A 14,906-nucleotide genomic window follows, 5' to 3' on the forward strand; every position below is an offset into this window, starting at 1 on the left:
CTTAGGCAGGTAGTTCTCAAGGCTTTGCCGTGATGGCATAAACCGTTCATGAGTGGGAATCTTGCGTACGCCTACGCAATGGGAACCACGAAAACCCCCACGCAGACATCCCTCCCCTTAGGCAGTTAGCCCTAGTGTGCTTTGCCATAATTAAATACACCACACCACACCACCAGATGCCCATACTCGGGTGGAAACGTACGTTATTCAAAATTGGGTGCCTCTGGGTACCGTTGTTTTATCCCAGTGCGAGAAACATACATACATACATACATACATACATACATACGCAGATTCTTCATTATTTAATTTCTTTAAATATAATACAGGGTTCTTAATATTTGGTATAGATAATAAATCTCTTAATATTTGGAAATAAAAAATAAAACAAATTTCAAATTCCAAATGCCCATATTTGGGTGGAGGATTACGTTATTCAAAATTCGATGGCTCTAGGTACATTGTTTTATCCTAGTGCAAGAAACATTTACGTATGCATTTACGCAGATTCTTCATTATTTAATTTCTTTAAATATAATGCTGGGCTCTAACATTTTGTGGCAACAATTTAAAAAGTGATTCGCCGTTTATAATGAATCGACGCAAAATGCCAAAACGAAATTAATAGGCTTTCTCGGCAAATTGCCCCTTTGGGCTAACGAATACTCGAGATTTCGAAATTGAACTTTTTTTTTTAGTTTAAATTTGATTCAACAGTAAATATTTCTTTTTTATAAGGTGTTTATTTCTCCCGCCTGTTTAGCATACCCTCGTGGTGTAATGATCAGCAGGATCACCGCGTATTCGAGATGACGGATGCTGGAATCCCGGAGACGGCATTTCATCTTTATTGCTTCGAAATAACCTAATGTATCTACAAGTTAAAGCGGTTGATATCGATTTTGTTTAAGGAGAAACACGAAATATTTAGAAGCTTTTTAAACAAATCTTTTCCAGTATTTTATTTTTGAGTTTCGGTATATTTTAAAGTCATTTTTTTTCATGTGTTGGAAAGAAGTTTATCTTTCAAAACCTTTGTATCGGCAGATTTAAGATAGAAGTAAATTTAATTTTTACTTCCTTGTACGAAGTAAAAAGGAAGTATTGTAATCGCGGAAATTTTCAGGCAGCCTATTTCAACGAAAATATCCATTTTGACCGCTATCGAATGCAATTTAACGATGTTTTTGCGTGACATCTGTACGTAAGGACAGAATAAAAGACTCGTTTCCTCCAAAAAAATTATAAAACTGCTGTAAAATTAATTCTGAAGAGAATTTTTAGTGGCGTCTGTACGAACGTATGTACGTATGTACGTACGTACATACGTATCTGGCATAACTCAAAAGCGAGCAGCCTCAGAACGTTGAAATTTTGTATATAGAACTGCTATAACATGTAGATGTGCCCCTCGTATTTGGGTTGCAATCGGCCGCACCAAACGTATATAAATATATTTATATATATCCACTCTGTTACCCGGCTCAGTGATCTCAGTTTCCTTACTCTTATATGTTTGTAAATTGTACATTTTTTGCTTTAAAAATGATCGAATTATATTGTTCTTATCTTCCGGTTAAGGTTTTTATGCCTTTAGATAACCTGCATGCAATATTTGTAGAATTATCAACAATTTAAAAGTTGTTTAAGTGGGGCTAAGCCAATATTTTTTACCACAGCAGCCATGTTTGTTTACATTTGGAACTTCGCAGAATAGTGGATTCTTTTGCCAATCGAAAGAAACTAAGCTTCGCAACAACAACTGTTTCTTTTTTATTTGTCTAATTTCTTTTATACATCATTTTAAATTTATTATAATATTTGAATTGAAGATGTGGCAACGATTAGATAATTCTTCAGATGATGTAATTTTTAGGCATCCTGACTTTTAAAATGAATGATATGTAACGCTGTTAAATGAAACTAGCGCCAGAGTTTCGCTGTGGTAAATAAATATGGTGAATTTTAAAGAGTGTGTTAATTCTATTGTGGTTTATGCGCTGTCGGCTATGTAGATTTAATTCAATCCAATAAGTTTAAATGAAATGCAAGAAAAACTGCGTATAATTTAATATTCCGTACAAGGAAGTCATGTGGTGTACACATCAGATTTTTTAAAAGTATGATCTAAATTTCTCAGATTCTGAATTCTCCCACAACCCCGTTAAAAACGGTATCATATCTTCTGCATGAAACTGAACTGGAATATTTTCTGTTTTTGTTCTGAGCTCTGTCAACACTAAACTAACTTCAAGGAAGATATGTACAGGTATATTTCTTAAGGGGACTCATTCACCTTAAAACCCATAAGATGTTCGAATAGGTGACTTTCGCAAGAATTGGGATAACTTATTTATTTTAAAAGCAATTACTACCAACTTTTTACAGCTGACTACATAATATAGCTGCTTTCTGAAATAGTCATCAGAAAGTTTGTGTTGCCACAAATATTTTTATAATTTAATCCGCTTTGTGACAACATTTTTCGTCATGTTTCCAACTTGCGCGCACAGTTTAAAACATTCTGTTTCATAATTTAATTCCATATTGAATATATAGCTTTTATAACATTTGAAAACTACTGTGAACCTAAAATTCTAAAAATTTCAAGTTAAATTTTTATTTTATTTGGAGTTGAGTTTATAAAATGTGTTTTATTAAAAAAATTTGTAATGTTTCCTTCCATAAAATTTTTCAATACTAAAATATTCATCAGTTTGTTGGTTCAGTTAGAAAATAGTGCCCATGTAAAGAATTCCATCCAATTTCAAGTATGTACCAATATCCATTTTTAAAATATAATGCACGCAAGATGGAAACATGGCGAAATATTTTGTCACAAAGAGGATTAAATTACTAAAATATTTGTGGCAACACAAACTTTCTGGTTACTAGTTTCCAAAGCAGCTATATTATGTAGTCAGCTGTAAAAAGCTGAAAGTAATTGCCTTTAAAATAAATAAAATATTTTAATTCCTGCAACAGTCACATATTCGAAGATCATGAGGGGGTTTAAGGTGTACGAGTCCCCTTTTAAAGCTTTTAGGCTGCCTATGTGCCTCGAAAACCTAAAAGAAATCTATGAGGAATGAAAAAGGGAGCTGTGTAGTTTTTTTCAGAGTTGTAAAAAAGATCAGACATTATATGGCAATGAACGCGAATTGTGTTGATTTTCACCGCCGTAAATAACAGTTGCAATAACTCAAGACTTAAAAATAAAAGCAGTAGGGAGAAGAAAGTAGGTTAAAATTTAGAACCCGACACGTTTATGGGCGAGGAGCCGCTGGTGATAACGAGCCATAAATATGCAAAAGTGACGAAAGACTCGTGTAAAAATATGCGAATGAAGAACAGATGTTTCTCGAACAAGATTCAGATTGTCTTGGACATACGCTGAGTATCTAATTAACACATTTATCGCTGCGCGTGATTTAATTGACGTTTGTTGACGTTACTTGGATTGTTTTGTATTCAAAACAATTCACATACGTAATTCAAATGCATTACTTAATTGCATAAAACTTATAGCATGGAATTTGTTCAATTGTTTTCTGCTGGTCACGAGGTAAACGTGAATGAAACCTGGTAACTTTGTTTAAGAGAGATGTGTGATTAACTTAAAGTGAGAACTGTCGACCCATTGACTAGGTCTTGGGCCCGGATTCTTAAGCATTTACATTATTTGAATTTCTAAACTCTTAACTGTTGAAAATTCGAGGATTAAAATAAGGAATCTGATGTGTACACTACATGACGTCCTTGCACGGAATGTTAAATTATACGCTTTTTTTGCTGCATTATATTTAAACCTATTTCCTCGAATTTCATTAGAGATAGATTTCTCATTCACTCCCTCCCCCCGGGGTCGACGTAGAGAACCCCGCGAAGCTACTGGCTAGAATCACTATTCTGCTAAGTTTTAATTCTAAACAAACGCGGCTGCTATGGCAAAAAATAGGCTTAGCCGCACTTAAACAACTTTTAAATTGCTGATAATTCTACAACCTTCGCATGGAGATTAACTAAAAGCCTAAAAACCTTAACCAGAAGATAAGAACAACATAATTCAATCATTTTTAAAGCAAAGCATACACAATTTACAAACATATAAGAATAAAGAAACTGAACACACTGAGCCAAGTAATTGAGTGGATATACATATATTTATATACTTTTGGTGCGGCCCATTGCAACCAAAATACGAGGTGCGCATCTACATGTTATAGCAGTCCTATATACAAAATTTCAACATTTCTGAGGCTAGTTGTTTATGAGGATGCGAAATATACACATAGTTACGTACGTACAGACCGGGACACGAAAAAAATTTCTCTTCTAAATCCTTTTTAAATCAGTTTTACAATGCGTTTGGAGAAAACGAATCCTTTATTCTGTCCTTACGTACAGATGACACCCGAGAACATCGTGATATTGTATTTGACAGCGATCATAATCAATATATTTCTTGAAATATAATACTCGAAATGTTTTTGGCGACTAAAATTCATTCTTTACTTCGTTCGTAGAACTAAAAAATCCGATATGTGCATCATATGACTTCCGTGTAAGGAATATTAAATTATACGCATTTTTTTGTTGCATTTCATTTAATCTTATTGGATTGAATTAAATCTACCCCGTCGATAGCGCATAAACCACAATAGAATAATTGCACTCTTTAAAATTCACTATATTTGTTTACTATAGCGACACTCTGACCCTAGGTTTACTTAACAGCGTTACATTTCATTCATTTCTTAACTTGGAATACACAAAATTTATATCACTTTAGGAATTATTTAATCGTTGCCACATGTTCTATTCAAATACTATAATAAATCTAAAACGATGTATAAAAGAAATTAAGCAAAGAATAACAAACACAACAACAATAAAGGAACAGTTTTTCAGAGACGATTCAGTATTTCTCATTCGATTAATGTAGTTCTCACTTCGCGACAGGGCAAAAGTACATTAATACTCAAGATGTCTGTATTGAAAATTATGAAATAAATCTTAAAACTTATTTCCTCGAATAAATTCCAGAATGGATGAAGCGTGATTTAATTCGCAATAATAAAAGAAGGCGTTGTTATTGCGAAGCTTCTATTATCGTTATCTTGTTTCTCTAGATTGGCAACAAATGTACTATTCTGCTAAACAAGCAATGGCCGATATGGAAAAACATTATTAGGCTTAGCGACACTTAAACAACTTTTAAATTGTTAATAATTCTAAAACCATTGCACACAGATTTATTAAAAACATAAAAACCTTAACCGAAAGATAAGAACAACATAATTCCATCGTTTTTAAAGTAAAATATGCACAATTTACAAGCATATAAGAATAAAGAAACTGAGATCACTGAGCCGAGTAACAGAGTGGATATATGTATACATATATTTATATACTTTTATATATATATATATGTATACATATATTTATATATGTATACATATATTTATATATGTATACATATATTTATATATGTATACATATATTTATATACTATGTATACATATATTTATATACATTTATGCGGCCAATTGGAAACAAAATACGAGGTGCACATCTACATATTATAGCAGTCCTATATACAAAATTTCACCGTTCTGAGGCTACTCGTTTTTGAGTTATGCGAGATACAGACATGCGTACGCACAGACGCCACGAAAAATTCTCTTTAGAATTCATTTTATATTAGTTTTATAATTGTTTTGGGGAAAAAGAGTCCTTTATCCTGTCCTTACGTACAGATGTCACGCAAAAACATCGTTAAATTGCATTCGATAGCGGTGAAAATGGATATTTGCTTTGAAATATGATGCCTGAAACGTTTCGCGATTACAATACTTTCTTTTTACTTCGTACAAGGAAGTAAAAAGATAAAAAAAAAAAAAAAAAAAAAGAAGGTTAATCACTCAAATTACTGTTTTCAAATATACAAGTGGCTTTTTTCCATCAAATTGTATAAATAAACTGCAGCCATCAGATATATAACGAATTCTGTTATTTAAAAATAAAATATCAAAAGAAATGGCTGACGCGACCTAAACGGAAAGTTTAGTGCAACCACAAATGGCTGTCGCGGCCTAAACGGAAAATCTAGTGTCAGCCAAGGATAGCTGACGCTGCCTAAACGGAAAACCTAGTGTCAGCCAAGGATAGCTGAGGCGGCCTAAACGGAAAATCTAGTGTCATCCACAGATGTCTGACGCAGCCTAAACGGAAAATCTAGTGTCATCCACAGATGTCTGACGTGGCCTAAACGGAAAATCTAGTGTCAGCCAAGGATAGCTCACGCGGCCTAAACGGAAAATCTAATGTCATCTACAGATGTCTGAAGCCGCCTAAACGGAAAATCTAGTGTTAGCCACAGATGGCTGACGCGGCCTAAATGCAAAATCTAGTGTCATCCACAGATGTCTGAAGCGGCCTAAACGGAAAATCTAGTGTCATCCACAAATGTCTGACGCGGCCTAAACGGAAAATCTAGTGTCAGCCACAGATGGCTGACGTGGCGCTCAACGTGTTAAGTTTCCGTTTCCGTACATCCTTACGTAAAATCTTATGACACGCATCACGATTCAAATTCAGTTCTTCTGATATTACACGCACAGTTACACGACGGTCTTCTTGCAATAACTGCCTTACACGCTCCACGTTTGCATCGATGTATGCTATAGACGGGCGATCATCTCTGGAATCGTGTTGAATCTCTGTCTTTGTCTGTCGCTGAATCTCTGTCTTCACGAAACCATTTGTGGCACTCGAAAATACGACTACTTGAAAGTGCCTCGCCTGGATATGCTTGCTTAATCATCTTGCACGTTTCGCTAGGTGTTCCCCTGAACTTAACGTGGAACTTAACACCTTGAGCACCACGTCAGTCATATGTGGCTGACATTAGACTTTCCGTTTTGGCCGCGTCGACCGCCGCTGGCTGACAGCGTGTAACATGATATATAACTATACAATTTACACTGTTTTATGGAATTACAGAAAAATTATTAAAAATTTACTTAATTTTGATTCATTACAGGACTAATGGATTTCATTGAAACAAGGTAAGCATAAAAACGGTTCTCCATTACAGCTATTACAAATTGTGACAACTGTCTTAGTCTTTTTTCTAGCCATTACTCTATCAGCTTCTGTTGCATTTTTATCATAACATAATTTACAATATTTCCGTACTTCAGAGACTTTTTCCGGTTTCTTTTGGAGTTTATGCTGTTGTTTTTTAGATATTCTTGCATTTCTGTTCGATGGAATATCTTCTTTTTCACAACTTGTAAGGGATAGCGCTAATTCTTTCCGGACTTCAGTAATGCTAATTTTCTGTTTCGTAATATCTTTGCATAGAATGTAATTATTTACAAAATAGACTTGGAGCGTAACGTGTTGAATGAATGCCTATAGGAACCGCGTTCCAAACGTAAACTATCTTCTACTGCGATAAGAATCGCTGGCCCTACAATGCCAGCGCTTTTAAGCGGCGCGCGTGGCCTGAAAAGGATTGCCTAAGAAATACGCTTGGAGCTCAACGTGTTAACCTTTACTCTTTGCTCATAATTAATATCCATAGTGTCACCTTAAAGAATACTGCAGCAATTCGAACAGTGTGTTGCTAAACACAGTCCTAACGCCTAGTAAGTTTGCGTGAAAACATGGCCAAGGTCATATCAAGTAAGAATACCTACCCAGGCAAATAAAAACAACATTTGTTCCTTTTTATTACCGCGAACTCGGAAATAAAAAAAAATTGTCCTGTAACGAAAAACTTTCTGACAAAGGGTATATTTTTGTATCATATAATTATGAGTTTCAGAAAGTTGCAGTTATACGAGTAATATGATTCGGTTATCGAAAGTATTATTTTGTGAGATTTTTGTAACAACTGCTATCGTTTTTCTCTCCCCGAGCAATTACAATCTGTAAATTCTTGGTCTATAAATTTTCCCAGGTTACACACCAGCGGACGTTGCTCAGGATGCGCATCGCGTTGCAAGAACGATCTCATTTGCACATGTGCAGCCGCGTGTACAAATTTCCAGCTGTCTTATCAGTGCATGCTCCTGGTTTCAGTTACTGAGCATGTTTATTATTATCTGCCATCTTTCATCAAATGCCTTACTAAATTCAATTAACTTATAAGAGTTTCCAGTACTATTTAATAATGAATAGTGAATCCAGAGGGTGTTCACTCATTTTCGTAACGATTTTGCAAAGATTTATATATAAATAAACCTTAGAATTTTATTTAGTCTGATAGCCCTTTTGGTGAGCTATCATATAACATCTTGTTTCCTAGATAAAATTCCTTTTCTTAAAATATCAAGGTTGATTTTATTCCACGCCTCCTTGACGACAATCTTGCAAAGTCCATCCAATGTTTTGGATGCCACTTGTAAAGAGCTTGTTTTAAAAGTCCAAATGCACAGTAATCCGTATGAGAACAACACATCAGGGAACTGGGACGGGATGCATTTAAAGGGAATAGCTTCAATTCCGGATTCATTTCTCATTTTTCAAAAAATAAAGCAGTACGTTAAAAGGTATGGCTCGGCGTCTTATCCTGATGGAACTAAAGGGACTCATACACCTTAAACCCCTCATGATCTTCGAATATGTGACTGTTGCAAAAATTGGGATATTTTATTTATTTTAAAAGCAATTACTTCCAACTTTTTACAGCAGACTACATAATATAGCTGCTTTGGAAACTAGTAAGCAGAAAGTTTGTGTTGCCACAAATATTTTTGTAATTTAATCCTCTTTGTGACAAAATACTTCGCCATGTTTCCACCTTGCGCGCATGATATTTTAAAAATGGCTAATGGCACATGCTTGAAATTGGATGGAATTCTTTATATGGGCACTATTTTCTAACCGAACCAACAATCTGATGAATATTTTAATATTGAAAAATTTTATGGACGAAAACATTACAAATTTTGTTAATAAAATACATTTTATAAACTCAACTCCAAATAAAATAAAATAAAATTTAACATAAAATTTTTAGAATTTTAGGTTCACAGTAGTTTCCAAATGTTATAAAAGCTATATATTAAATATGGAATTAAATTATGAAACAGAATGTTTTAAACTGTGCGCGCAAGTTGGAAACATGACGAAAAATGTTGTCACAAAGCGGATTAAATTATAAAAATATTTGTGGCAACACAAACTTTCTGATACCTATTTCAGAAAGCAGCTATATTATGTAGTCAGCTGTAAAAAGTTGGTAGTAATTGCTTTTAAAATAAATAAGTTATCCCAATTCTTGCAATAGTCACCTATTCGAACATCCTATGGGTTTTAAGGTGTATGAGTGAAGATTGTTTGGATAAAGAGATGAATTTCTTCTTTAAACATATTTCTGATAGCAATCCGAGTTAATTTTGATATTTATTTCTCCCTTCCTTACTTTTAGCTTTTCGTTATTAGAGAATCCAGTAATAACCAAAAAGCCTTTAGAAAAACGTTTCTTGTTGTCTCTGAACCAACGTATTAAGACTTTTTCTCCTCTTTTTCAATAGTAAATCGATCTTTTTCTATTGCAATCGGATACGTGTATCCAAGACTCATCAACTGTAACTATATATTTCCATTTTTCGCCCGCCAAATAATCTTCATCCCACAATCTGGACATTGCCTCACGCCGAGAAACATGTTTCGGCGTTAGGCGATGAACATCATGTTTTTTAAGACACAATAACACTCCGAACAAATACTAATTCAGAAGTCAAACAACAAAAATCAGCGTTATATTTTCAAAATTTTCACAGGACTAGTTTCGATGGTTTTACCGAACCACCATCCTCAGCCTTAAATAGTTTTGTTTCTCAACATTGTTGGTCGGAAAACCACACTTTCAAATCTTCTGCTGCCAAAATTATGCAAAAAAAAACATCTTCCATTGGAGAACTGGATTTTCTAGAGGCATTTCACATTCAAAAAAATCTTTCTGTTCTAGTTAACAATCCTAATTCCAATCCATCTTTGCCTTCGGCCTTTAAAGAAATTATGTTTTAGTTCTGGTTTCATCAACAGATGGCGCCACTAGCTTATCTTCTGTCCAGGCTTTCTTATCTTATCTAATCATTATTTCCTTTCTTTTTCATTTGCGGTTTTGCAGCTGAGGATGGTGGTTCGGTAAAACCATCGAAACTAGTCCTGTGAAAATTTTGAAAATATAACGCTGAGTTTTGTTGTTTGACTTCTGAATTAGTAACACGTTTTTTGTTTTGCTTAGCTTTAAATCAGATTTTATAATTTTTGTTCACAGTTCATACAGAGATATTTAAAGAACTTGTAATAGCTCTTTGGGAGGTTGGATTTTAGTTTAAAACATGAGGTGCGAATTTGGATATAATGAGAGCTGTACGTAGCTTTGTTGGGTATGCATTTTTCGCCTTTTTCCGAGTCAGATGTAAACTCTGACGTTTCTTTCGTTTCGTATTAATTATGTCACTTATTTTACGGGTAGAAATATTAAAAACACACTTTTCACATCTTTTTTAATAATTGAATAACAGTATTTCTCTTCAGACAGCACAAAAAATATAGCTTTCAATCCATTGTTTATTTATCAGCGCCATTTTAAAGAAAAGAATATTTTTAATGCTGCAGACGATAATTAAATCTTGTTCCAAGTTGATGCCAGTCCCGTTTGTGTTTTAAAGTTAATATTAAATTCATGGAGAAAATCGAAAACATAACTTATTTCTCCCGCCTTCTTAACGTGCCTTCGTGGTGTGGTGGTCTGCACGCTAGGCGTGTATTTCAGAGGTCCGTCGTTCGATTCCCGGCACAGGCGTTGCTCATTTTTCAATCTCTCTTAAAGAGAAAGCTAATCCAATCTCACGCTGAAATCGCGTCAATAACAACAGCAGCTAACTAAACAACTGATAGCAGATGCCTTCTCTCCCGCCTTAAACCGTTTTTAACTGGCCGCGAGATATTTCTAGTACTTTCTGCTTTTCGAAATTACTGGAAAGCAATGCAAGGGTGGAATTACGGTTACAGTTAACATAATGGTCAATTACGTTTATTTAATTTCGATACGTATTACGGTGATACAAAATCCGGACCAAAATGTCGCCAAATGATCTCCAGATTTGTCGACAAAATAAGTCGCCAAAACCGTTGTCAACTTAGCAGTATCTCGCCAAATTACCGAGATACCCATTTATTCAATGTTAATTATACTAAAATTACCTATTTAAGTAGAAAATTCGTAACAATATTATGTGTTTGTTGTTGTTTATTGTTATTATTGTTTATTATTGTTGTTTGACTTTCGAATTAATATTATGTGTGTTAATAATGCTGGACATAAAATATTAATATTGAGATCAAATGCAAGCTCCTCCTTATAAGTAACTTAAAATGTCATTTTGAATATATAAAGATTTATTTAAAATGCTCATGTTATTGAATTTTTAAAATTTTAAATGTATACTAAATAAATGATAGTTCTGTAAGCTCTTTTGCGAAGTGATTGGTTATAAAAAAGTAATTTTTGATGATATATCTGATATTTTCAACAAGATTTAAAACAGATTTAAGGTTAAATAATTTCAGAATATACGTACCATAGGAACGTAATAAATAGCAACATATTAAGTAATAGGATAAAAAAATATCTGAAATGATTCATTTCATATATGCACATGCAACAATTTTTTACGATTCCGACATTTTTATTGTTAATTATATCATCAACATCTCTATTTCATTTCCTTTTACTGTTTTCAAATTAATATATTTTTAATGAATAAAATTTTTTGCTCAGGCGATTCAACAAAATAGCTAATGTAATTGAGGCAAAGAACATGGAAATTTTTGTTTTCGAAATGAAACTTCTGCTCCAAGAATGTTTTAACCTTTTGCTGTTGCCACATTTTGGCGAAAAATTCAAAAACTATGGTTCGGTATTCACCTGATATGGTATCACACGTCTTTTCGTATTTCTACAGTTAAAATTATTGCTCCGTTATCACAGTTATGAACCTGTGGATGCAATGAGCTTTCGGAAAAAAAGCTTTAAAATATTTTAGAAAACTCGAAATCGCATTGCTAGTGCATTACAGTCACTTGAGTTTCCTCTGAAGGGGGTGTAATAAATATACGTCTTCTGTCCTCATGTTGGCCCACCAGCGGCCGAGCGGTAAAGTCGCTGAACACCGGTACTTCGGTCCGAGGTTCGAATCCCGCGAACGGGTTGGCTGCATGGGTGTTTTCGTAGTTTTCCCCATGTGTAACGTGTATACGAGCCAGTTTCCCTTAGAAAATCCTCCACGAAGGCATCCCTCCCCTTAGGCAGATAGCCCTCTAGGCTTTGCCGTAATTAAATAACCTAACCTAACCTGTGCTCATGTTATACAGTGTTGCCAAGGAATGAGAGAAAAAGAAGAGGATAACTCGAATTATTCGAAACAAACTGTAAAAGGACCAAATGGTAAGACCACTGAATACTGAGATTTTTAACCGGGTTTGATTCAGGCCAACGACAGTTTCCCTTAGAAAGTCCTCCACGAAAAATCCCTTTCCTTAAGCAGCCCCCCTGGGAGTCGAAGCAGAAAACTCTGTGAAGCTACTCGTTAGGATCTGTACCGAGGCAGTCCATGCCCCGGGGGTATAAAATCACGAGCTCTGCGGTTCCATAACCCCACAGAAGAAGACATAAGACCATCAACAGAGCAACACTGTACGAGGAAAGAACGTTTTTTATCTCCAGCGCACGAGACTGTCTGTTGGAAATTCTAAAGATATGCTGTTTTTAAATAATTTTGTGATCGTGCTTTTGAATTGAATTTTATGTTGGTTTAAGTGCGAAAAATATGATATTAAATGAATAAAAGTAACACACAAAACGTTTAAGAAACGCCCCATTGGGCGCAATATAAAATCTGAAAGATTATTATTATTATTATTATTATTATTATTATTATTATTATTATTTAGTCCAAAGGGATTTGAGTCCCGAAGGACTATTACTTTCGTTTTCGCATTTTGCGTCGGAATCTATAAATGTCGGTTCACTTTTCAAACTGTTGCCACCAAATGTTAGAATCCTGCATTATATTTGAAGAAATTAAATAATGAAAAGTTTGCATAAATGTATGTATATTTCTCGTATTGTGATAAAACAACGGTACATAGAGCCATCGAATTTTGAATGTCGTGATCCTACTGCGAATATGGTCATCTGAAATCCCAAATTTCAAACTTGTAATTTGTTGTATTATCGATTTCATATTTTGTAAAACTTTAACGAATTTTTGAGTAACAAACTCAACGATTTCAAAGCGAGCAATGGCAACACTCTACCGGGGGGGGGACCTTTTTATCTCCAGCGCGTCGAACTGTGTATCGGAAATTCTAAAGAAACGCTCATTTTAAAATTATTTTGCGACATTGCTATTGAACTAAACTTAATAGTTTAAGTGCAATGATATTTAATAAATAAAGGTAACACACAAAACGTTAAAAAAACGCCACTTTGGACGTAATTTAAAATCTGAAACCTTTCGGATATTTTTTCGTTATTTTTATTTTATTTTATTCTATTCCTTTTTTTAAAGCTAAACTAATTCTGTTGTATTCTTTTCAGGGACTGATGTGCGTCTGAGAATCGTCGAAGAACTACTTGCATCCGAGAAAGAGTATTGTCATACTTTGAAGACTGTTGCAGATTTGTACGAAAAGCCTTTGAGGTAAATTTGCGTCATTAAAATAATTTTAGAATTTGAAAAATTAACCTTGAAAAGTATAATAATCGAAGATTTGTACGAAAAGCTTTTGAGGTAAATTTGCGTCATTAAAATAATTTTAGCATTTGAAAAATTAACCTTAAAAAGTATAATAATCGAAGATTTGTACGAAAAGCCTTTGAAGTAAATTTGCGTCATTAAAATAATTTTAGCATTTGAAAAATTAACCTTAAAAAGTATGATAATCGAAGATTTGTACGAAAAGCCTTTGAGGTAAATTTGCGTCATTAAAATAATTTTAGCATTTGAAAAATTAACCTTAAAAAGTATAATAATCGAAGATTTGTACGAAAAGCCTTTGAGGTAAATTTGCGTCATTAAAATAATTTTAGCATTTGAAAAATTAACCTTAAAAAGTATAATAATCGAAGATTTGTACGAAAAGCCTTTGAGGTAAATTTGCGTCATTAAAATAATTTTAGCATTTGAAAAATTAACCTTAAAAAGTATAATAATCGAAGATTTGTACGAAAAGCCTTTGAGGTAAATTTGCGTCATTAAAATAATTTTAGCATTTGAAAAATTAACCTTAAAAAGTATAATAATCGAAGATTTGAACGAAAAGCCTTTGAGGTAAATTTGCGTCATTAAAATAATTTTAGCATTTGAAAAATTAACCTTAAAAAGTATAATAATCGAAGATTTGTACGAAAAGCCTTTGAGGTAAATTTGCGTAATTAAAATAATTTTAGCATTTGAAAAATTAACCTTAAAAAGTATAATAATCGAAGATTTGTACGAAAAGCCTTAGAGGTAAATTTGCGTCATTAAAATAATTTTAGCATTTGAAAAATTAACCCTAAAAAGTATAATAATCGAAGATTTGTACGAAAAGCCTTTGAGGTAAATTTGCGTAATTAAAATAATTTTAGCATTTGAAAAATTAACCCTAAAAAGTATAATAATCGAAGATTTGTACGAAAAGCCTTTGAGGTAAATTTGCGTAATTAAAATAATTTTAGCATTTGAAAAATTAACCTTAAAAAGTATAATGATCGATGATTTAATTTGGTATCGATCATGCTTAATACCAAAGTAAAAAATATCGATTATTTAACATCATTAAATTTCACTTTGTTATGATACAGTTTAGTTTGAGCTAAAGCTGAATTGCTGTGT

General features: G+C 33.5%; 1 protein-coding gene across 2 annotated transcripts in view; it reads left to right on the top strand.

Annotated features, from left to right (window-relative positions):
• LOC118196098 (uncharacterized) overlaps positions 1-14,906 on the top strand; it is a 787,551-nt gene that overhangs the window by 205,214 nt on the left and 567,431 nt on the right. For both annotated transcript variants that reach the window (XM_085827471.1, XM_085827472.1), the window contains exon 3: positions 13,628-13,730. In XM_085827471.1, coding sequence (XP_085683597.1) covers positions 13,628-13,730 — 103 coding nt within the window. The remainder of the gene's footprint in view (positions 1-13,627; positions 13,731-14,906) is intronic.

The sequence above is a fragment of the Stegodyphus dumicola genome, chromosome 12, assembly GCF_044657685.1.
Source record: "Stegodyphus dumicola isolate Sdum_Otavi_A_Nest chromosome 12, ASM4465768v1".
Lineage (NCBI taxonomy): Eukaryota > Metazoa > Arthropoda > Arachnida > Araneae > Eresidae > Stegodyphus > Stegodyphus dumicola.